Source organism: Sciurus vulgaris, assembly GCF_902686455.1.
Source record: "Sciurus vulgaris genome assembly, chromosome: 1".
NCBI lineage: Eukaryota > Metazoa > Chordata > Mammalia > Rodentia > Sciuridae > Sciurus > Sciurus vulgaris.
The window spans coordinates 27,798,376-27,823,619 of NC_136461.1; the positions used below are offsets into that span (position 1 = coordinate 27,798,376).

Consider the following 25,244-nt stretch of genomic DNA (forward strand, 5'->3'; position numbering starts at 1 on the left):
CATGGGTATCTTTGAAGCAGCTTTGAAGGCCCTGCTCTCTTGGCCCACACTGGCCTTGTCCACAGCCCTCCCCTAGGCCCCAAAGGGCATCCAGTTTCATACTCTGTGGTTTATTCCTGCTCTCTACCTTCAACTTGTAGGGTAGCATGGGTTTAAAACATCTGAGTTCAAACAGAATGAACTATTTTCCCAGAGGAGTTCCCCGGGGACCCCCAGGAGGCTTTGTCCTGGCACCACACTTCCATATGAGACAAAATGTTACAACGAAAGGCCTCGACTTCTTATTCTAATGTCATATCTACTAAGGGGAGCAAAGGACAACCTATTCCCATGTTAGAGAGGAGAAGGATAAAGTAGAGGAAAGTAAGTATACCCAGATGTCAGAAGCTAACAAGTGTGGCCCCCGCGGTCCTCCCATTCCCACCTGGTCCCTCTGGAGTAGGAAAAGGGAAGAAGGAAGGACACATTCCAGGAGACAACTTCCTCAATCAGCTCTAGTTCTTTAAACCAAGCACTATGCAAAACCCAACTGAGCCAGCGAGGGCAGGCCTGGGAGCAAGCATCTTCTCAGTGGCTCTCAGGGGGTCCAGTTAAGGGGCTGCCAGCAGGGCCAAAGTGGGAGAACACAGGCCACCCAATGGACTTGCTTTTTCAGTGCTGGGGACTGAACAGACGGCCTTGCACACGCTACCAATGTCTCCCCGGACATTAATGTCTCTTCACGTTAGCACATTAACAAGCAAGCCTCGCTGATAACCAAAGTTAGGTATCGCAAGCATGATGGTGCACCCCTTGGTGCCTTCTCCCACGTAGGGAAACTAAGTAATCTCTTGGAATGACTACTTCCAGTATCCCTGGCCAACTTACAGGAAAACTACAAAGTCTGCTAATCAATGATTAAGCTTTATAGACAAAATAACTATAAAGCAAGTAGCCTGTCCATAATCATGATTTTATATGTATAGACAGGTATAATCATACAGATATGCTTTCATTTTTATTTTTTATTGGTACTAGGGATTGAACCCAGGAGCACTTTAGTACTGAGCTACAATCCCAAGTTCTTTTAATTTTTTAAAATTTGAAAGAGGATTTCCCTAAGTTGCTCAGAGCCTCTTTAAATTCCTGAGGCTGGCCTTGAACTTGTGATCCTCCTGGCTAAGCCTCCTGAGTCACTGGGATTACAGGTGTGAACTACTATACCTGCCATAGATATGCTTTTAAACAACACACCTGTAGAAGGGCTGGGGTTGTAGCTCAGCAATAAAGTGCCTGTCTCTTGTGCTTTAGGCCCTGGTCCTACCCCAAGCACTGTAAAAATAAATAAATAAAAATAAATAATACACCTTTTAAAGAGCAGTACTACTGCATCTCTAGCAAATGCCAAACTCTGAGTGTCAGAGATATTTTAAAGTCAGCTGAGCACTTTCCTCAGAGGTAAAGAAGTGCAGGAATTCCACTCTTCCCTCTTGGAAAAGGAGATGAACTGACAAAGAAGGATACAGAATACTTCTGGGGTTTTGTTTTAAAAGAACAATCTAAATATAAGAAACTACTCCCTTAAAAACTGTGACACTGGAGTTCTGCTGCCAAAGACATAGCCAAAGACGTCTAAATCATCAGAATTAAAAAAAAAAAAATTTATTTGAGAACAAGAGTGAAAGCTTTTGCAAACCTGACAAGGTAGCTTTGTTCTGATAACAGATGCCATCCATATTCAGCTCCACCAGTATGACAATGGACATATTTCTTCTTAAAAAGAGATGGGCTAAGTAAAGGACTATGGCTGAGAGTCACGGAAAGGCAAGGCCCCAAATCCTGGGCTGATCCACAGCACAGAACTTAAATCAAGCCACTCGGTCTCCTCATGCAGTGGCTCTCAACTTGGCTTCTTATCAGCATCACCAGGACCCCTTGAAAAGAAATCCCAGTAACCAGGACGTATGTGCTCCAGGTTCTCTGGGAGAGGGGCCCAGACATCAGCATTTTTTAGGGTTCCCTGGTGGTTACAATGTGCTGCCAAAGTAGGTGACTGCTGCACTGAATCCAGGTAACAATCACCAGCAAGTTCCTCTGCCCACTGACCCCTGCAAGGAGGATGTCCCTGGGGCAAGGCTGGCTCTTGCTGATGCTGTCTTTCACTCTGCTCAAGAATCTTACAATATCAGCTTCTGGTGGAATTTTGAGACTTTCTATTGCCTTGGTGATTTTTACAGCAATATTTAGTCAGGTGATTACTAACAAAAAGATGGAAAAAAAGAAATTTCCATAAGGCATGATATGAATAAATAAGTAAAAAAACAATCTCAGATTTAAAAGTAAAGCATGAGAAGTCAAAGCCTGTGAAATTTTATTTATACAAAAGAATAAAAATACCTATTTTAAAAGGATCGATTTAAACTTGTTTTTCGGCTTTTCCTGTTCCTTGAACATGAAACTGCTTCCAACTCAAAGATTTAAGATAGGTAATTTTTAAATAAACACTCTTTACCTTCCTCCTGCAAGAAAACAAAGAGCCAAGTTTCCCATTTTACTTATGGTAAACCACATTATTTTCAGTTAGAATATTGGCAACTGCATGAAACAGATTAACAGATACGTCGGCAGGAAGGTATGAGCTGTACAAAGGCATTACAAAAAGTCCCAAAAGAAAATAAGATGGTAAAAGAACAATAGAAAAATAAAACAAAGTAAGAGAATGCCAGATATTTACAGCCTACCTCAGTGTGACTTGTGTTCTACTTAGCATTAAACAAAACCAGAGAATATTTCTCAACAGGGATCACAGATGTGGCCGGCAGCAGCCAGTTTGGGGAAAGGTGTTCGTTCTAAGAAGGGAGAAGTGCACGGTTAAGAACTTGCTGCCATTATAACCATGTCTTGGTCTTCCTGCAGCTCTGTTACTAAAAATGACACAAAGCAAACGATCCGATGTCTTACAGAAATGACTTGTTTGTCACCACATTTAGAACAAACTACTCAGAGTCACAGGCACTGGGTCTGGGAGAGCAGAGGTGGATGGCCACGCACTCAGGCGAGGGATGTGATCTGTATGAGGTCGGAGAAGGGAGGCAGAGCTCTACAGCCGGGCAGCTTCTGCACTAAGGAGTCTTCTAATAGTCCTAAAGAGAAAGAAAGAGATCCCAACTTACTCAACAGAACACGGGTTTGAGAATCTAAAGGAAAAAAATCTCATCAACAACTGTACTAGGGAATTGTTCTACAGTCAAAGATATCTCAAGTGTAATGTACCGTATTTCACAACTGAAAATGGCCTGTCTTCTGAATCTATAAAGGGACAGCAATTGAAACATCAACTCTGCAGACCTAAACTCGCCAGTCCCCTCCCCCCAAAAAAGGAGTTAGTATCAACAACTTATTTAAATCAGAGGGAATTTTTTTTTCAGTAAAAATATGTGTGACCACTCTTTCTCCAAAATAAAGCAAATATTATCTAAAAGTTGAAGTATATACAAATGGACATCCCAGACTTTAACACAAGAGTGTGACCCAGATTAGGAACACTCAAACTCTGAAGATGATACATTTTTCTAATCATCTAAAAAATTTCCAGCCTTTCTGAAGTAGTCTGGCTGATACTTACAGCTCGTGGTTTTTTGTTTAACTTCAGATCAATTCTGTGATAGGAAAAATAAAAGATATTTGCATTTTAATTTACAGAAAAAGGGTCCAACAATTAGCTATTGCATAGGGCACAAGCTATAACAAAGGCTATTTGGTTAAGTAAAATCCACATTCTTCATTAGACTATGTCATATTTAGCTGTTTACCCAGATATTATTAAGCAAGTATTAAAAAATATGAGCACTTTTGCCATACTGTAAACTTGGATGACTTAAAAAGAAATATACAGCAGTTACAAAAGTCATTTAATCTTTTGAAACTATTCAAAAATTGCATGTTAAAGAGATTGGATTAAGAAGGCATGCTCTATGTTAATATGTTAGTTTTATAACTATATCACTGAAAATTACTGAGACGTGGTGATTAAGAACAGGAAAGAGACTAGGAATTTGTATTTCTGAACATGAAACACAAAAGAAATTACATGAATTTCAATTTTTAAATCTTTCCAAAGCAAAATATCAAAATCTTAAACTATTAATCTCCTTATGAAGCAAAGCCAGAAAATCAATTTAAATATGAATTAAAGGTTATCCATTTAAAAAGAAATTAAAATGCATAAAAGTGAAGTTTACTTAATTTTTGCTTAAGTTATTAAATAAAATGTTACCTCCATCACGTTTTTCTGTTTTTAAAAAAAACTTCCCAGCCTAACCTAATATACATACCTACAATTAAACAGATAAACTATGGGTTAGAAAGGTCTCGAAAAGGCACACTGGTGTCTACACACTAAGCAACACAGCACGAATACTAATGCAAATCAAACTTACTCAAAGTCATAATCAAACATGCCAGACGGGCTGAGGGGCAGCATTTGAAAGGAAGAAAGCAATAGAAATTAATACACTAATTGAATAAATTAGTCGATTAGCCATCCTAGCAAGATTTATAGAAATAAAACCAGTTTTAAGATCTTAAGCCATAAGTTTTAAACATCAAAGCACCAAAGATTCTGTGGTCAGAAGATTCCCTTCTCTCAATGGATTCCATAGCAAAAGAATAGACTATGAAAGGAAAAGTCATATCATTAGAAAACTACAGACACTTGGAGCCTTTTTATTAGCTGCCAGATTCAGAGTTAGAACTTTTAAAATATTTATATCATAAAATATAATTAGGGCATTAGAAGAAACAGAGAAAGAAAGGTTTAGTCATACAATGAAAGGTGCTTATAACAACTCAGTATAATAGGTTTTCACTAAAAAAAAAATGACAAAAACATTTTAAACTTTAAACAAAGAAAAACATTTTGCAACTTGTACTCAAGTTTCATGTTCTAAACGTGTCCAGGAAGCTGGTGCTCCGTTGCTACAGCATTCATCCTAGAAGTCAGGGGTTGAACACGCTGTAGGGTTGAGTCTTGTTCCAGAAACTGAAGAGTAACACTATTCTGCCCCATAAGTTGGTGATGACAATTAACACCACAGTCTGCAGAGCCCCTTTGAAAACAAAGCACCCAAACCTCAAGGATCTAGAAGCTAGCAGTAGAGAGGAAGCCACTCTGTGCCATCACTGCTTACAGATGATGGTCTGGGCAGATTCCAAAGCAAACATCAGCTTAGAGGACACCACCAGCCCCTTAGCTGGCTCCAGTGCCTTTCACACTGTAGAAGCAATATGCAAAACAATATGCAAAGTGCTAAGCTTTCCTCCTAGACAATGTTTACAAGAGTGAAGTTGGAAGTTTAACTACCATATACCTTATCCAACAGTTTCATTTATGACATTTGGGAGAGTACCTACTTAGTGTACAAACCAGGAATTTAAAAATATTTTGCTTACAGCCTAACTTAACTTTGTTCATCAACTGAAATAGACAATAAAAAAAAATAAAATAAAACAGGGTGTAGCTCTTTGAAGGTAGAAAATGTGCTTAACATGTTCAATCCCTAGTACTGGAAATAAATATGTAAATAATGAGAGTGTACTTGGTTAATCAAAACTTGGGTTTGCTATGGTAGTGAAACTGTTTAAGAACAGCTGTGAGTTATTTCAGTTTTTTCTTTAAAGACACTAGGACTTAATTATTGTTCAGATAACATACAAACGTAAGCATTCATTTGACCATTTATGAATGCTGAAAACTGGTGAATTTTCATATTCCAGAAGAGGGAAAATTCAAGTTATTTTCTTCTGTTAAAGTACTATCTTAATCCACCACTAAACAGTGCCTTGCAAATAGTATACTCAAACACTTCTTGAAATAGCCTACTGTTGGCACTTGAAGGAGGAACACCTGGGTACCGCGTGCTGACCTACCGAGGTGCCCAGACGACCTGCTCCACCCTCACCCTGGTCTGTCAGCACCACCATCCACCAGGGGCAGAGATTTGGGCCAGACACAGATTTGGGCCTGACCAAAGATGGCAGGAACCCAAGAATCTTAACTGCCCCCCGAGGTACCACGAAGGTGTCCTAAACCTGGTTTCCTAAGAAAGCAAGCGAATCAGGTTCCCCCCTTCTTCCTTGGGGCAGACAAACCCATAAGGAAAAAGGAAAGATATAGGGAAAGTAATAAAAACCAGGACCCTACTCTCTGAATTGGAAACACCATTTGTGAAAGCAGTAACACCAACGATCTTTATGAATGCTAGAACTTTTCTGGAAGGAGTTAGTTCCTAGGACCAAGAGAGAAAGAATAAGGGAGAAATATAGGAAATGGAAATTTACTAGAAACCTACAAGAAGAAAGTTAATTAAGTTTCATGTCTAACTCCCTTTTATCAATCATCAGTCACTAAAGATCAGGTCATTTATGAGAATGAGGTATTACCTGAAATAAACAGCTATCTAGAGAGTAAACTGATCAATAATGGAAAAAGTCACAGACACTTTCAAGAATTTTCTCCCTACTCTAGACTCTAAAACAGGAAAAAAAATCATTAACATGACACTGGATCCCCAGTACCACACACACACACACACACACACACACAAACACCCCCCCCCAAAAAAAAAAAACCCACTGGAGTAAATTTAATAAAAGCAACATGAAGCATAATACTTAATTATCTTGACAATTTTAAAAAAATATTCCTTTAAAGGGTTGGAGGTGTAACTCAGTGCTTGCCTAGCAAGCATGAGGTCCTGGGTTCAATCCCAACAACAAAAAATAAATTACTGAATTTTTTAAGACTATAGTTAACTGCTGTTTAGAAGCCAAAACCAATCCCATCATGGTGGTCAAATAACCCATCGCCAAAAAAAAAGCAAAAGCAAATTTTGTTGTTTTCTACTACAATTTTGAGGTTGGCATGACGACTTTTGGTGTGCAGAAAAATGTTAAGCAGCAGTCGTTTGTCCCTATTTGCAGGAAACACTGTTTCTGCAATTTAAAAACATCATTACCATCAAACAACCAAAAGAAAAAAGAAAAAAAAAACTCTTCTTAAATGAACTAAAGGATCAGCTGATGCCAAAGAGGTTCAAACCAGTGAAGAGAAATTCTTCATATCCCCATCCATATCCATAAAACCAACAGTTTTAATACTTTGAGTGCACAAAGGGATATCCTACAGGCTTCCAAAGTAACACAATATAAGCCAATTGGAGGACAAGGAACCCCACCCAACCCTTGCATGATCTTCTCTACATGGGAGCCTCCGAGGACAGTAGGACAAAGTCAGCCAAAGCAAACCCAGAAGGTCTGAGGCCAGGACAAAACTCCTCACTTTAGAAACTATTTATTACCCTCTGTTAATGAAGCTGTGTAAATTCCAATTATCTGAGTTAACAGGCCCCAGCATTGTCAAACAAACCTGATAGACTGAAAGCTAAAAATCCTCTCTGGGAGACACCTGACCTCTCTGTCCACTGATGTCATTCCTAACTCATTATGCACTGCACAAAAAACATGGTGGACAAATGATATCTAGGAAGGCACTGTCATATTTTATAGGCTTTATATTATTTTCCAATATCTGAAGTCAAAAACATACAAAACATACAAAAACAGAAAAACCAGTCAGGTTTGGTGGCACACACCTGTAATCCCAGCAGCTCGGGAGGCTGAGGCAGGAGGATCATGAGTTCAAAGCCAGCCTCAGCAAGTGAGGCACCAAGCAACTCAGTGAGACCCTGTCTCTAAATAAAATACCAAATAGGGCTGGGGATGTGGCTCAGTGGTGAGTGCCCCTGAGTTTAATTCCCAGTACCCAAAACACAAAACAAAAAATAAGTAATAAAAAAAAACCCTTGAATTTAAAAATAGAAAAAAGGGCAAATTAAGTCAGTTTTTAGAAGAGAAGGCAGGAATCAGAATCAAGAGTAAAAGACTCACTATGCAGCTTTCTAATACTTACTAGTGTCGTTTTTCAAACTACATTACATAGATTCCATTTCTAGTTCCCCTTTTTCTCTTCTCATAGAATTCCAAATTTACCATGTAACGAGATTTTCAGGGAATAACACTGCACAGCAATGGTGGGAAGGATGCCCTGGAGTCCTTTGGGGGTCCTCTGATACCCACCAAGTCCTCCCACAGAGAGAACACCAGCCCATTTCATTTGAACCAAAGGCATTTCTGCCCATCCATAGTAGAAGGCGGCTCTGCAACAATCCCGAAGTGTTCTATTCTAGGAAAGTCCACGGAAAATCTGGGAATGGGGTCCCTGCCACTGACCTGTGCCGGTTTTTATTCTTTCGTTTTTTATGGCTGCTGTGATGACTCCCTGAGGAAGTAGAAGAAGCAGCCTTCTGAGGTTTCACTCCCTGCACAGATCCATCCAGATCCTCAGGGTCCTCTTGGCTGGGCTCATTTTCCTGATTGTGGAAGTCTGGAGAAGTATCACTTTCTGTTCCACTTCCTGGTTCCCCTGAAAGGAATAAAACACAAATCCCCCAAAGCCTCAGACAACTGGTCCATTATCAGGAAATATTTTTTTGAGCATGCATGCTAAATGACAGTGAAGATACAAAATTACCAGAGTTTCTGAAAACCGTGTAATCTGAAACACTGTAACCAGGAGCAAGAGGTCTAAGGACAGTTGGGAGTTGGGAAAACATAAACAGGATAACCTCTCTGTATAAAGTTTATTTAAAATACAATAATGGGATTAATAATTATACAAAAAAGGTGACTGCCAACATTAGATAGGTCTCCAGGGGATAAGGGATGATCTTGGCAAAATTGCCCACAGCCGGCCCTGATTCCTTACCCAAATCATACATGAAATCTGTCTATTAAGAAAAGGTGCCCCCTCCCCGGAAAAATGTACCAAAAAGGGAGAAGAGTTCATTCCCTAATTACCTCAAGAAGTCTTAATAATTCTTTTTTTTTTTTTTGGCGGTGGGGGGGCGGGGGGGCGTGTTTGGGATCACCATATGTAGGAAAGTGCTCTTTCACTCAGCTACATCCCCAGCCCACAAATGTTTCAAAAGGCAGAAAAAGCAGTAATAGTACTCTTCACATGACGTACATTCCTAATTTTAAAAGTTCACTTGATATATTAAATAGAAGCAAGCTCAAGACATTTTATATAAATATTTATTTTTAAGAATATAATCAGCAGGGTGTAATAGTACATGCCTATAATCCCAGCAACTCAGGAGGCTGAGGCAGAATGATCACAAGTTTGAGGCCAGCCTTAGCAAGTTAGTGAGATCCTTTCTCTAAATAAATAAATAGGGCTGGGGATGTAGCTTAGTGATAGAGTGCCCCTGAGTTCAATCCTCAGCATGAGGAGAAGGTGATTATAGGGCTAAGGGTGTTGCTGAATGGTAGAGCCCTTACCTACTAACACGTATGTGCAAGGCCCTGGGTGCCAACCTTAGCACAAGAAAATAAGAAATAAAAAAGTATATTTTGATAAATATATTTCTTTTTAATTTTTTTTTTTTTTTTTTACTTGCAGGTGGACACCTTTATTTTTATTTAGTTATTTTTCTTTTCTTTTCTTTCTTTTTTTTTTTTTTTTTCCCGGTGCTGGGTATCTAACTCAGGGCCTTGTGCTTGCAAGGCAAGCACTCTACCAGCTGAGCTATCTCCCCAGCCCTTACTTATTTATTTTTATGTGGTGCTAAGGACTGAACCCAGTGCCTCACACATACTAGACAAACGCTCTACTGCAGAGCCATAACCCCAGTCCTTTTTTTTTTCAATATACACTAGTTTCTTCTGAAAGGCTTTCTTGTTTTTTGTTTGTTTTGTTGTTGTAGTTGTTTTAGTTTCAGGGATTGAAGTGAGGGTATTTAACCACTGACCCCATCCACAGCCCTTTTTTGTTTTATTTAGAGACAGGGTTTCTCTGAGTTGCTTAGGGCCTCACTAAGTTGCTGAGGCTGGTCTTATACTTATGATCCTCCTGCCTCAGCCTCCTGAGTCATTAGGATTACAAGTGTGCACCACTGCACCCAGAAGGATGGCATTTCTTGAAACTTCTAATAGATAATAATAGGGGAGAGATTCATTTAACTCAACTGTCAATGGTCCCTAAATAAATGCATTATCTGTTGCTACAAATTGTTGAAAGGGCCAGGCACAGTAGTGCCTACCTATAACTGCTCAGGAGGTTGAGGCAGGAGGACAAGTTTGAGGACATGTGAGGCCCTGGGTTCAGCAACTTAGCAAGACCCCGTTTCAATATAAAAAAGGGCTGGGGATGTAGTGCAGAGGTAGAATATTCCTGAGTTCCATTCCCAGGACAATAAAAAAAATTTTTTTTGCAGGGAGGGGGGGCAGGTACTAGGGATTGATCTCAGAGGCACTCAACCACTGAGTCACATACCCAGTCCTTTTTGTATTTTATTTAGAGACAGGGTCTCACTGAGTTGTTTGGTGCCTCACTGTTGGTGAGGTTGGGATTTAAACTCATGATCCTCCTGTCTCAGCCTCCCAAGCCGCTGGGATTACAGGCATGCGCCACTGCGCTTGGCCAAAAAAAAAATTTTTTTAATTGTCCAAAGAGGTTATATGGAAAGCACACCAGAAGTGGAAGAAAGACAATTCCCAAAACAACAGAAGAAACAGCCAGATCTCAGAAATCATGGACTATTTTGAACACATTTCATTAAAGCAACAGAAGAGGGAGCTCTAGAGCTATGAAAGTTATCGTGACAATTCTGAAATTCAAGAAAAACGAATTCGCACCAAAATTACCACAAGAGGCTGGGTATGTGGCACCTGTCATTCCAACTCCTCAGAAGGCTGAGTCAGGAAGAGCCGAAGAGCCCAAGTTTGAGGCCAGCATCAGCAACTTACTGAGACCCTTTCTCAAAATTAAAAATTTAAAAAAAAAAGGCAGAGGAGACTGGGATATATAGTTCATTAGTGGAATGCACCTTGCTCAATCCCCACTACTGGTGGGGGAAAATTACCAAAAGAGGGCTGGAGAGGTAGCTCATTGGTAAAGCACTTGCCTATCCTGTGTGAGGCCCTGGGTTCGACCCCCAGCACCATGTAAATATATAAATAAGCAAATATTACCAAAAGATTTTAAAAACTCACTACACAAAGCTACAAAGTTACAGCAATCAACAGTGTGTGATAGTGGCATAGGGATAAACATACAGATCAAGGGAACAGAATTCAGAATTCCAATATAAAACCTTACCTTTAATGTCAATTGATTTTTTAAAGGAAAAACAGGGCAAGTAATTCAATGAACAGTTTTTCAATAAATGGTGCTGGACAACTGAATACTGACATGCAAAAGAATGAAGTAGACTGGGCACTGTGGCACGTGCCTGTAACTCCAGCAACTTGGGAGGGGAAGCTGAAGGATCACAAGTTGCAAGTTCAAGGCAAGACTTAGCAGCTTAGTGAGGCCCTAAGCAACTTAGCAAGACCCTGTCTCAAAATAAAAAGTAAAGAGAACTGGGGATGTAGGTCTGTGGTAAAGCATCGCTGGGTTTAATCCCTCGTACCAAAAAAATAAAAATAAAAAAGATATATGAAGTCAAATTTAAGTTAGCAAAGGAGCCTGGCACAGTGGAAAAGCTGGACCTATAGTTCCAGATACTCAGGAGACTGAGGTAGGATCACCTGAGCCCACAAGTTCGAAGCCAGCCTGGGCAAGTATTAAAAAATTAAAATAAGTTAGCAAAAAATGTGAATAGCTATTTCTCTAAAAATATATAAATGACCAATAAGTCAACCAGAAAGATATGTTAGGATAATACCAAACTGGTGAATGTCAGTTACTTCAGAAAGTTGGGATGGAAGTAGAATAGGAGGTAATTAACTTTTTAATATTTCTAAATTACTTGACATATCACAGTTAGAAGGTGTTATTTTTGTAGTTTTAAAAAATCTAATGAAATATTTAAAGTGAATCTAAGGAGAAGGATGGTCAAGAGAGCCCCCCTTTCCCATACAGTCAGTCCTTCTTTGATACAGGGCTAAAAAAAAAAAATCATTTCTGAAAACACAACTGTGTGGAAGCACTGGCTGATAAGAACAGGTGACAGAGCTCTGCATCAGAGACAGGACGAGGGAAATAAGTATGCACTGAGCACAGGCAGAGACAGGGAGGACCTGAAACAGGAGAGAGGCGAGAGAGGCAAGCTGGACAGAGCACGTTCTGTCCACACTGCAGTTCTGTTAAAGACGCTGGCAGGCGAAACCAACGGTCTTCCCGCTGGGGGCAGGCTCCTCAGAAGCACCGAGTAAATGGACAGGTCACTCACAGTCTATAAGTACACTCAGGAAACAGTTTCCATCCTACCAAAGTCCTATGCTGGAGAATTCACCTGTGCCTCCTCTCTGAAAAGATAACATCTCAGGCAATAACAGATGTCCAAAGGACTGATATGGACATGAAATACCACAGAAGTTGGAGAAGAGTGTATTGTTCAGAAAAAGCTTCACTGAGGGAATGGGATTTAAAATGGACTTTGGGGTTGGGGATGTAGTTCAATCGTAACTGAGAGCCTAGGTAAATATTTAAAAAATAAAAATAAAAAATAAACTAGAATCTGAAAAATGAACAGCAAAAAAAAAAAAAAAAAAAAAAAAAAAAAAAAGTACCAAAAAAGAACAAGCCAAAAAAAAAAAAAAAAAAAAGAACAAGCCAAGGTCCAGAGGTAAGAAAACAAAAGGTACATTTGGGACAAATGAACTAAACAGAGAGCCTGAGAAGCGAAAGGTCAAATGGAAAGACAGGTTAATAAGTCGTATCTGTGAGACTAAGAAACTTCATCTATGAAGTCAGTATGAGGTGATGGTGAAGAGAAATGACTTCTTGTTGCCTAACCTCTGGAGTCTGTCTCCCCAACAGTAAAGGAATTCTTCCTCTCACATGTCAAACTCTCGAGTCTCCCCTGGGTGAGGAACTAGCTGGAAGGGGCTTCCTTCCGCAGCAGTCTCTACTTCAGTGGGGTCTGCAGTCTACACTATCCCCAGGAAGCGGCTCTAAGAATTAAAGAAGGTAATGCAAGTAAAGACTGCTCAGAGCCTGGAACCCAGCAGGTCTTCAAATCTCAATAATTTTGAGATCTACAAACGTGCAAGTCAAGAGAGTGAAGACTACCTGTAGTGAAACAACTGTGAGAGAACAAAGGAAAGCTACCAGGAACTTCTGAATGACATCGATGATAATATCCAGCTCTTTGTACAGACCTGTATTTTAAAATTACTAGGCTGGAAGTGGTTTATAAGAGGGATGGGGAGACTAAGTGCTATTAAAATACAAAGTAAGACCACAGAATAAGGAAAACATTTTTTTTTAGCTCATGGAAACACAAGAAGCATGCTCATAAAAGGGGCAGGTCACACCATCTCCCCAAGTGCAGCAGAAAGCCAGTCATTCCAGTGAACGGTGCTGCCATTGTGGAGTATGTGTGCGTTTCTCACTGATATAGAAATGAGCAACTTGTTTTCAGAGCAAAGAACATCAGATTTTGATTAACTTAATAAATCAGCAAATGAGAAAGAATGGCTAAGAGAAAGGAATGGCTATTAAAGGTGCAACATACAAGCATACAAGTTCTAAAGGAGAAGGGAAAATATCTAGAACAACACTTACCTACTGGAACGATGTAAAAAGTGCTGAAGAGAGATTTGGTTCCGGGAGCTCAGTGAAACAAACAGTACAGACTGCTGAAATCAGATTCAGATCTACCCGTTTTTCTTTTCTCCGGCTTTATTCTTTTTAGAAAAATACACAAGGCTTCACAAATTTACAAAAAGTCCTCTTTAGGGACCATACAAATATACTCTCTTTCTAGTTTGGGTACACATGAAACCAAAGAAAGTAAAAAGCATTGCATTTGCGGGGAGGTACTAAGGATTTAACCCAGGGGCACTTTACACTGAGCCATATCCCCAGCCCTTTTTGAGACAGGGTCTCACCAAATTGCTGAGGCTGGCTTTGAACTTGAGATTCTCCTATCTCAGGCTCCCCAGTCACTGGATTTACAGGCCTGCAACACCAAACCTGTCAAGTATTGCATTTTTTAAAATTACTATATTTGTTTTTATGTGGTAAGGATTCAACCCCATGCCTCACACATGGTAGGCAAGTGCTCTGCAACTGAGCTACAGCCCCAGCCCAAGTATTGCATTTTTGAGGAAATTTTTCAAAATGGTTGGAAAATAAAATGCCAGAAGTATAAAACTCCCAAATCCTTGACATTTTAGAATATGCAAGGCAAAATTCTAAAAAAATGTTTATTTCATTCTATCAAAGATCAAAGGCATTAAAAATATAAAACTCATTCCACAAGGCTTGTTTTTCAGAAATTCTGAGGCATTGGAGGGATTGTATGCAGAAGAAAAGGAGTAAAATGGGCCTGGTGGCGCATGCCTATAATCCCAGTGGCTCAGGAGGCTGAGAGAGGAGGACCACAAGTTTGAGGCCAGCCTCAGCAACTTAGTGAGGCCCTAAGCAACTTAGTGAGACCCTGTCTCAAAATTTAAAAAGGGCTGAGGATGTGACTCAGTGGTAAAGCACCCCTGGGTTCAATCCCCGATACAAAAAAAAGAAAAAAAAGAAAAGGGATAAAAGAGAAAGTAGACCATTCCTCTTATGGAATTAAAGCTTGGTTTGAATCACCTAGGTCTTTCCAGGACCCTCAAGCACTGAACCTGGCTTAAAGAGGCCTAACTACCAACCAGAAGCAAACATAAGTCTTCTTTGGAAGACAGTACCTTTATCCTAGCCCTCAAATTATTTTACTAATATATAAGGTGGTCCATATTCCTGGGTTCCATTTCTGAGAGATTAATGATCTGCAGATAGAAAATATTCAGAAAAGTCAGGTTTGGTGGTGCATGACTATAATCCCAGTAGCTTGGGAGGCTGAGACAGAAGGTTCATGAGTTCAAAGCCAGCAATTAAGTGAGGGCCTAAGCAATTCAGTGAGACCTTGTCTTTAAATAAAATACAAAAAAAAAGACTGGGGACGTCACTCAGTGTTAAAGTGCCCCTGGGTTCAATAGCCAGTACCCATCCCCCCAAATAGGAAATATTCAGAAAAAAACCTGCATCTGTATTGAACATGCACAGACCTATTTTCCTTGTCATAAGCCCTAAACAATGCAGTACAAAACTATTTATGCAGCATTTACATTGCATTAAGTATCACAGATAATCTAGAGATGATTTAAAGTATACAGGAAACCAGGCACGGTGGTGCACACATGTTATTCCAGCTACTTGGGAGGTTAAGGTAAGAGGATCGCAAATTTAAGACCAGCTTCAGCAACTAAGACCCTGTCTCAAAAATAAAAAATAAAAAGGGCTGGATATGTAGCTCAGCAGTAGAACACCCCTGGGCTCAATCCCTAGTACTGCAAAATATAAAAATAAAAAAATAAATTATATAAGAAAAGGACTAGATTCAATTCCCAGCACCACAAAATAAATAAATAAACCATTCAGGAGGATATGTGTAAATTATATATATAAATATTATATCATTTAAAATAAAGAACTTGAATATCCACAGATTTTAGTATCCTGGGGGTCTTGAAATTGGATTCTCACGTATACCAAAAGATCACAGTATTTTTAACCACAATGAGCAGGACACAAAGATTACCTATCACACAAGGAAAGTAGGTTTCATAAATAATAACCAACAGAAACAACAGATATCAAAAAGAGGCTCCTGTTTTTCTTGATTTTTGTTTTTTGGTTTTTGATACAGGGACACTCAATCACTGAGCAGCCACATTCCCCAGCTCTTTTCTGTATTTTATTTAGAAAGGGGATCTCACCAAGTTGCTTAGGGCCTCAATAAGTTACTGAGGCTGGCTTTGAACTCTCTATCCTCCTGCCTCAGCCTCCTGAGTTGCTGGGATTACAGGCGTGTGCCACCACACCAGTTTGAGGCTACTATTTTTTTGGAGGGGTTTTTGCTTAATTGCCCAGGTTGGCATCAATCCTTTGCCTCAGCCTCCCAAGCAGCTAGGATTATAGATGTGTACCACCAGGCCCAGACAGAAACAGGCTCATAAAGACTTCAGAGATTTAAATTAAACAGACTACAAAGTGACAATGCTTAATACACTTAAAGAGGTTATTGTGGGGTCAGGTTGTGGTCCAGTGGTAGAGCACTTGCCTAGCACATGTGAGGCACTGGGTTTGATTCTCAGCACCACATAAAATAAATGAATAAAATAAAGGTCCATCAATGACTAAAAGAAAAAAAAAAAAAGAGGTTGTCATCCTAAATAACAAAAATATCCTCCAAAGATTGATGAATTTCATCAGAATAGAAGAGCCTGCAATGAGAATACACGTGACATGGTATATGTCACATGAGCATACTAAAAGAGATGGAGGAAGAGCTAGGAATGCAGCTCAGTGGTACGGTGCTGGCCCAGCACAAGCAAGGCCCTGAGTTCAATTTCCAGCACTGCCAAAATAAATCAATAGACAGATAGATAAACAAAATAAAGTAGAATGCCTAGGGTGACTGGAAAAGAGGATGAGGCAAGGGAAAGATTTTAAAGGTAAAATGAGGAGGGTTCTGAATCAATTATCCTTGGTTACAAGGATCATAGCAAGGGTGCCGTCAGTCCAAGGCTGGACAGGCAGTTACTAGCCAGGCGTCCTTGCAGAAGTACTTTCTGTGTAAGGCTGTGGCATCATGCAGGGTTGTGATTCTGGAAGTCTTTTGTGATAGTTCTTGTTTTTAAGCATACGTGCATGAGATCCCCTCATTCGTAACCTCTTGGCTTTATTTTTCTGTTGTTGATACAAGTGACTCTATTTTGATTGACAATTCTCACAGAGTAAAAGGTTTGAAAATAACCATAGAGAAAGACATGAAAAAAACTAAATAGGTTTTTTAAAATAAGTAGAACTTCTAGAAATTAAACATGCAAAAACAAAGGATTTAAAATCAAGGGAAGGTTTAACAGATTAAAGAGTTGAAAAGAGAACTAGAGAACTGGTAGATAGGTCAGGGAGCAAAGCACTCATGAGAGAGCAGAGACAAAAAGACAGAAGAGATAGCAAACAAATAAAGAATAAAATGAGAAGGCTTAAATACATTTAACCAGAGTATCAGAAGGAAAGTAAAGAGGGTATGGGGCAAATGCAATCTCTGAAGAGGTAACAGACAGAATTTTCAAGAAATGACGAAAAATACCAAACCACAGTTTCAAGAAGTCCAATGAAATATTATTTGGCCATTAAAAAAGTATGAAATTTTGTCATTTTGGGGCAACAGGGATGAGCCTGGAGGACATTATATTAAGTGAAATAAGCCAGACACAGAGGAAAATCAAATCAGGCATGAGCTCATTCATTTGGGTATCACAAAAGTTGATCTCATAGAATTAGACAATAAGATGTTGGTTACCAGAGGGTGGGGGAGCAGGATTGAGGAGAGGTTGGACAACAAGTACAAAGCTATGGATAGCAGGAAAGTCCTCGTGTTTTCCTGCAAACTAATGGGACTATGGTTCACAATAATATATATTTGCATTAATACAGTACAATGTAATAATACAGTACAATGTATTATTCAAAATAGCCAGGAAAAAGGATTTTGATAATGGTTGAGGTAATAGATACGCTAATTCTTCTAGTTTGATTGTTACACATTGTAAACATGTAATGAAATATCATACATATTATGATATGTACCCCATAAATGTGTAATTATTATTGGCCAATTGAAAAATACAAGAAACTCATCCAGATAAGTAAAACATTCATATTTAGACACAATGTAACTAACTACAGAAAATCTAGATGAAAATGAAATTTTAAAAAACAGCAATGGGAATTGGTAATGGTGAAGATGGTGAGATGTAATGCAACAGAATTAATATAAAGGGCCAGGCACAGTGGCTTATGCCTGTAATTGCAGCTAGGGAGGCTGAGGGAGGAGTATCATAAGCTTGAGGCCAGCATGGACAACTTAGACCCTTTCTCAAATAAAAAAGAAAAAGAGCTAGGGATGAAGCTCAGTTTTCACCCTTGAGTTCAATTCCTAATATGAGGTAGGGGGTGTTACATAAAGGGGCTCTGACCATTGGAATTAATGAACTCCAGTATCCCTATTATTTGCTATATCCTGCTATATTCCAAAAGCAATTCAAGGCAGCTTACCAAGATTCATAAAATGCAATCCAATAGAATACATAAAAAATGAGAATAAATGAATAAGTAAAGCAATGAGAAATAGAAGAGGAAAGTAAAGCTGGACACAGCACTGAGATTCATTCCCAAAATGCATGCTACAAATTCCTACTTGCTTGCTTGGGATAGGGGGTGGATCACAAATTTGGCTCTATTTTAATGACCACACAAATGGAAACAATCAAACAAGATTTTCAGTAAAGGGCTGGGGATGTGCTTCGCTGGTAGAGTGCTTGCCTTGCACACATCATGCCCTGGGTTCGATCCCAGCATCACAAAAACAAAAATAAAAGAGATTTTCAGTTAAAAACAAAAAACAAAAAAACCAATTAATTATTTAGGAAAAACCATTATTATTATTTTGTTGTTGTTGTTGTTCCAGGGATTGAACCCAGGGACACTCAACCACTGAACCATATCCCCAGCCCTTTATTATATTTTATTTAGAGATAGGGTCTAAGTTGCTGAGGCTGGCTTTGAACTTGAGATCCTCCTGCCTCAGTGTCCTAAGCTGTTGAAATTATAGGCATGTACCACAGTGCCTGGCCAGGGAGAACTAGTCCTATAGGAGATAGTTTTGATTATAAACATCATCCGAAATGTCTTTATACAGCACAATGACATTCTTTTTTTTTTTTTTTTTTTTGCAGTACTGGGGATCGAACCCAGGGCCCTGTGCTTACAAGGCAAGCACTTTACCAACTGAGCTAGTTCCCCAGCCCCACAATGACATATTTTAAGGGACCAAAGTATAATTCAGCAAAAATAACTTTTTGGGAAAAACCAAAGAAAACGAACCATGATACAACCCAGGCAGGTGGCTCCATCCAGAGTAAAGATGTCAGGGGAATGAATGCCCTGCATACACTTTAGAAAATCTTTCATACTTAAGTTTTTGTCTCAGTCAAGCTGCTGAAAGCAGTGACTTTAAGAGTCTTTCCCTAAGAAGTGCCTGGGCATAGTTATTCTGAAATAGGTATAGAGACACATACTGAATTATTAGTTAAGCAGGGGAAGAATTATAGACTCCTGTGAAAAACTGAAAAATCCAACATCACTCCATCACAACTCAGGAAAGAGGTCCAGGATATTCTTTAACTAGTCTTGTTACTCTACAAAGTCTTGTTACTCTACATTTGAGAGGTGGTATTTATTGAAAAAACAAAATTAATAAGACTTACCCAAGAGTCATAGTAAAGGAAAAATTGAAAGAACTTGGTACAACTGATGAGGTTGGCAGAAAAGGGTCAAAGAGTTCTGAATGATGGAGAACAGAAGTATCATAACAAAAAAATTGGGCAGACAAATTCGAAAGAAAATAGAACAGTTCTGTTTTAGACGAAATGTCTGAGTTTACCCAAATGGAAATGCCTAAAAGAAGGCCAGCATTAAAGTTCAGGAAAGGTATTAGGGACAGGACAACAGAAATTGATGTCACCGGGTAGTATAATTCCCAAACTACCAAAGTTCCTTTCCACAACACACTGTGCCAATGGAAATAAAAGAACTAGATCCTACAACAAGATATATCATCTGAAAGAATACACAGGGGCAATACAAAAAAAGTGTATATTTCAAAGTGATCCCATGTACAGAGAGAATACCCAGTTCAGCTACACAGAGTCTGATTCAGCAAGAAAAATGCACAGATCCCATCCCTAGAAATTAGAACAAAATTAGACCATCTGACTTACATGCAGAAAATACTGTAATTTTTTAATAAAGGAAATGGTATGTATTCCCAATGTATATGTAAGAAAATAGGTACATACTTACAATTTATTAAAAATTATTAGGTTGAGTTCTAAGAATTTATTAGTATGTTTGCAACTTTTCATAGAAGTTTTTTTTAATTAAAAAAAAAAAATCCCTAAGAATTTAAAAGTCTTATCAGGAGCAAAGACATAGCTTTGTATCTCTGAGCAATAAAGTCAACCTTCATGTGACAAAAGAGGTAAGAAGGGCATGGTAGTTTCTTCCTCCAAAGAAAGGCATGATTAAGGATGCCCAAAAGGATTCCCAACTTCTAGAAAGAAGAGGACAGAGCGTTAAGAGATGCAGACCTCAGATACACAGTTGGATAGAAGTTAAATTTGGGGATTGTGGCAGTTTAAAAATAAACCGACAAGGAAAGTAAAAACATAAACTTACTCTTTTCAATGAGCTGGTCCTGAACTCCTGCCAATGCACTTACTGCCTAAAAGAAAAGCCACCAGTTACTAGAAAAACGACCACAGACCTCAGGAGAGCATTCCCAGATAGTGAGGAAGAAAAAGAGAAAACATTCCTCAACTACAGACCACAGAAAAAGTACCCCCAGGACCCCACTCTTCCACCACCACTTACAGCTGCTGACGTAACCGAGGATTTACTGAAGAGCCGCTCAGCTTCCTTAAACTTCCGGTTCCTTCTATCATTTTTGCTATTGGAGTTTCTAAAATCACACAAAAGAAATTCACTATAAGCATCAAGTTAAGTCCATGAATCAAGGTGGGGCATCCAGGGCAGATGCAAGGAACTCTTTTTTTTAAAACCAAGTTCCTTACAGGAATGCCTCCAATCCTCTTGCACTGGCCCAAACGATCATTATACTGAATGCTTAAGTAGACAGCGATGTTTCCCAATGTCCGGCACAAGCCCGTTATGGGAGGAGAAACTAATTTAGTTTCATTTTATTTATCTATTTATTTTACTTTTTAAGGTGCTCAGGGGTCTGGAGCACATTCAAGGCATGTCCTGCCTATCATCAAAATACAATGTAGCAATGCCCCAGCCAACATGTGGGTGGTGGGCATCCAGGGCCCAGGCTGAGCCCAAACCCCTCTCTCCATTCTACTTAATATTAAGTATTTATTTAAATGTTTATTACTACAAATAACCAGCACAGCCAGGCTCATTGGTGCCTCCCTGTAATCCCAGAAACTTGGGAGGCTGAGACAGAAGGATAGGAAGTTCAAGACCAACCTCTGCAATTTAGTGAGGCCCTCAGGATTTAGCAAGACCCTGTCTCAAAATAAAACATTTAAAAGGGGTTGGGGATGTGGTTCAATGGTTAAGCAACCCTAAGTTCAAATTCCAGTACCAAAAAAAAAAAAAAAACCCAGCACAGACCCAGGCATGGTGGCACAAGCCTGTGATCCCAGCGACTCAGGAGGCTGAGGCAGGAGGAGTATAAATTCATGGTCAACCTAAACCACTTGGCAAGACCCTGTCTCAAGACAAAAAAAAGGTCAGAGGTCTAACACAGAGGCAGAATACTCCTGGGCTCCACCACCAGTACTGCTATTAAAAAAAAAAAAAAAAAAAAAAAAAAAAAAAAAAAAAAAGAAAAGAAAAAGAAGACAGACCGTCCAGCACATACAAGTGATATGAAGTGTCTCTGTTAAATGAAGTTAATTTTCTAATTTATAGGAACAGTTTCCTTAGAGAAATGGCTAGGACCAGAAAAGGACATGGTCAGTCTGGGACCTCTTTTGGGCCAGAAAGCAACAAGTGCTCAGAGACTAACAGAGTCAAATCAAAAGGACAAAGGAACCAGTTCAGGGAGACTCTATGTTTGGGACAAAGAAAACATCAGAAAGAATAATAACGGGTATATTTACACTGTGAAAAGACATTGAGCTGTACTGTATACTTAAGATTTGTGTACTTCTTTGTATATGTTTCAATAAAAATAAGCCTCTACGAAAAAAAAAAAAAAAAAAAGTGACAATACTAGATTCCAACACTGATTCATTTTGGCTTTTTTTGTGCTTTGTTTTGCAGTACTGGGGATGTAACCCAGGAGTGTTCAACCATGGAGCTACATCCCAGACCTTTTTATTTATTTTGAGACAGGGTCTTTTGAAGTTGCCCAGGCTCTCGAACTTTTGATCCTTTTGCCTCAGTTTCCTGAACAGCTAGGATTACAGGTGTGCACTACATTGGCCGATTTGTTTCAATTTATGACTCTATGATACCAAAAAGAGCGAGACAAGAGAGAAGAGAGAGAGAATGAAAGGAAGAGGATAAAAAAGACTATTCTTTCAGAATGCCAATAATAAATGTAAGGGAAATAATAAAATAGAAAAATCATCATTTTACAACTTCCAGTATAAATACCAATGCTGGTAAAAATCAGTAATATATAGTAAAACTACTGAACAAAAACTTGGGGGGAGCAATATATTCATAATATCTTAAAGAGTAACCTTCTAATCACTATGGGGGGGCGTGAACTTTTATGCAGAGATTTCATATGCCCAATCTCAGCAGCACCAATAATGAGACAATCTGGCATTATGTGCCTCCTGATCAGACACGTAACAAAAGACACACAAATCATACTGTTTTTGCCAAAAATCTTTAAAGGATTGCTCATGAGGTCACAATAAAAAAAATCTGGACTGGAACATTCTATGGGACAATGTCATGACTACCACCACAAAAAAGAATGAGAGCACCAGCAGCAGTGTTACTTGGCTATAATCCCAGCAACTTGGGAGGCTGGGGCAAGAGGATCACAAGTTTAAGGCCAGCCTCAGCAACTTAGCGAGACCTATTTCAAAATAAAAAATAAAAAGGGTTGGGGATATGGTTCAGCAGTGCACTGCTGGATTCAACCCTCAGTACCAAAACAACAAAGAAAGAGACACCTAAATATTAAGACTATGGAGACTTAACAGCCAAATGCAAAGCAGGAATACTAACTGGATCCTGTATCAAAGCAAAGCGTTTTCCTGACAATTGAGGAAGTTTGAAGAAAGACGTAATAGATGATACTACTAACATACATATAATGTTAATAATACAATAGCATTGTTAATTTTCTAGGTATGCTCATTGTGTAGCCATACAATGGTAGAAGTAATGTTCTTGTTCTCTGGAGGTGACTGTTGACATAATTAGGTGCAAAGTCTCATGAAATCTGGATATAACCTTCAAATGGTTAGGAAGGGGGATAAAAGTAGAGGGGAAAAGGAGATGTAACTATGAAGGATTAGGATGAGGGAGAGCTTTGTGGTGGTAGAATATCCCTGTATCTTGACTGTGGTTAAATGAATCTACACATGATAATACACCATAGAACTATATATACACATTGTACCAATGTCGGTTCCTGGTTCTAATAATATACTACAGTTACATGAAATGCAACCACTGGGAAAAACTGAGTGAAGGGTACATGAAACCCCCGGGTTCCTTTTTTTTGTGACTTCCCATGAACCCATAATTATTTCAAATGTTTAAAAAGACTTAAATGTATGCAGGTGTTTACATCACAGAAGGAGAAGAAAGAGACATAAGAGCACAAAAGTGGCAACATGTTAACAATTTGTGAGTACAGGTAAAGGATAAGAAGTGTTCATGTACTATATTCTTTCAATTTTTCTAGGTTTGAAATTTTTCCAAAACTTTAGAAATTTTTAAAGAATAGTTATTTCCAAGTAAATAGTGGTACAGTTGACATACAGGTATGTCAAACTGAGAGGGTGGAACTCATGACTGATTAAAATGTGGAAAATACCAATAGACTGCTGTTGTGTAAGGTACTGTCATATGCTGTATTTCATTTAAGCCACACACAACTCTGCTAATAAAGCCAACTTCTCCATTTACAGATGTGAGCTTTGTCCAAGGTTACTCAGTGAGGTGGCAGTGGAAGGGCCAGAATCCAAGTTCAAGGCTAGACCTCTTTTCATACCATCACTTTTACTATTGCCTACCTGCAAAGTTGCTACCAAGAACACAGTCCTCCAAACAACTATTACTAGGGCACAACAGGAACATTACTGGCTTCTGACACTCACTTCTGGTTGGTCAGATACCGATCCCAGCCTCGAATAATATTGCCATACATCTGAGTGTCTTCCAGGTAGCTTCCTTCAAAAGCATAGATCTGCCTTTCCAAGTTTGCCAGTGTTTCCTAAGAGATGGAAAAACAAGGTCATAGAAAGTCTTTTTAATGTTGATATTAAGTACAAGCAAACTGAAATTCTGATTAATTAGCCTTGTAAAGCCAAGCTCACACACACTGAAACATTTCTGCGGGGAGAGGGGTGACATGGGCAGGGCCAGGCTGACTTAAGCCAAAGACAATCTAGACCTTTGGGAGATGATGAACCCTTCGGTGAACAGAATGGAATGTATGGAGCCTGTCCTTAGAAAAACGCACACACAGGCAAAATTTTGCATACACTTCAAAGGGAAACTCGAGTGTCAAGAACAAGGCTGAGATGGAGCGTGGGCAGCCTCCACCCCCACTCACTAAAGGTGTCGCTACCAGGGGAGCCAAGGGTGAGCAGCTTTTCAGCATCAACTCGCTCCCTCCCCGCGGGCTGCAGTTGCTATGGAAACCTGGAAGGGCAGCTTCAGGTGAGATGGGCCTCCCCGGTGCGCAAGCCAAGGCGCGGGGGCGGGGAGGACCGAGCCGCAGGGTGCGTGGGACCCTGGTGCACGTCACAATCCGAATTCCCTAGCCCGAGTCCGCTCCCCTCGCCTGTCACCTTCCAGATGTTCCCAAACACATCACATCCCTGTCCATCAAAAACCCCGGCCACCGCCTCCCAGCACCGAAACGGACATGCTGTCCCCACCCTCGGCGGGGCGACGGGGGACCCTCCCACAGCCGCCTCCCTCCCACCCCGAAGCCCACCGAGGCAACTCCCGCGCCCGCGGCCAAGCCCGCCCTCACGCCACGCCCGCGGCGCCCTCACGGCAGCCCGCCCGGCCTCCGCCCCGCGCCGCCCGCTCCCCGCGGGCTCCGCAGCCCGGGCAGCCAAGCCGCCGGAGGGCCGCGCAGCGCGCTCCGGGCCCCAGCCCGCCGCGCTCGCCCCGGCGTAACCAACGGCCTGCGCGGCGGGCGGCGGCGGGCGCGGGGCCCAGGCCGGGCGCCCCGGCCCCAGCCGCTCACCGCCAGCTCCTGCTTCCGCTTCACGAGCTCCGCCAGCTCCCGCCGGGTGTCCGGGATCTGCGGCGGCGCCGCCTTGTTGTGCATCGCCATGTTGGGCTGAGGCGGCGGCGGCGGCGGCGGCGCGAGCCTGGGGGCGGTCCCTGCGCGCCGCCGCCGCCCGCCAGGGGGCGC

The 25,244-nt window shown here is 40.3% G+C and overlaps 1 protein-coding gene across 6 annotated transcripts; it reads right to left on the reverse strand.

Moving 5' to 3' along the window:
* Positions 1-1,619: 1,619 nt before the first annotated feature.
* Positions 1,620-25,232, reverse strand: MEAF6 (MYST/Esa1 associated factor 6). Of its 6 annotated transcripts, XR_013764009.1 has the most exons (9): positions 25,074-25,232; positions 23,971-24,086; positions 20,528-20,615; positions 20,333-20,378; positions 8,269-8,461; positions 4,419-4,448; positions 4,256-4,313; positions 3,605-3,638; positions 1,620-3,122 (listed from the first exon to the last, which is right to left on the reverse strand). XR_013764009.1 is itself a non-coding variant. In XM_079141257.1 (8 exons), the coding sequence occupies exons 1-8, from the start codon at positions 25,161-25,163 to the stop codon at positions 3,114-3,116; spliced, it is 606 nt and encodes a 201-aa protein (XP_078997383.1). In that variant the 5' UTR covers positions 25,164-25,232; the 3' UTR covers positions 1,620-3,113. The 6 variants fall into 6 exon arrangements, 4 of the variants coding, with proteins under 4 accessions (XP_078997383.1, XP_078997384.1, XP_078997385.1 ...); XR_013764008.1 differs by lacking the exon at positions 4,419-4,448; XM_079141257.1 differs by lacking the exon at positions 4,256-4,313.
* Positions 25,233-25,244: the final 12 nt, after the last annotated feature.

Bases quoted from the DNA above. Each gene is read 5' to 3' on its own strand.
- MEAF6 (XM_079141256.1), bottom strand. From the start codon at position 25,163: ATGGCGATGCACAACAAGGCGGCGCCGCCGCAGATCCCGGACACCCGG. The intron at 20,616-23,970 runs GTGAGTGTCAGA...GTGTGATTTTAG, and splicing joins CGGTATCTGACCAACCAGAA to AAACTCCAATAGCAAAAATG. The intron at 20,379-20,527 runs GTAAGTGGTGGT...CTTTTCTTTTAG, and splicing joins CCTCGGTTACGTCAGCAGCT to GCAGTAAGTGCATTGGCAGG.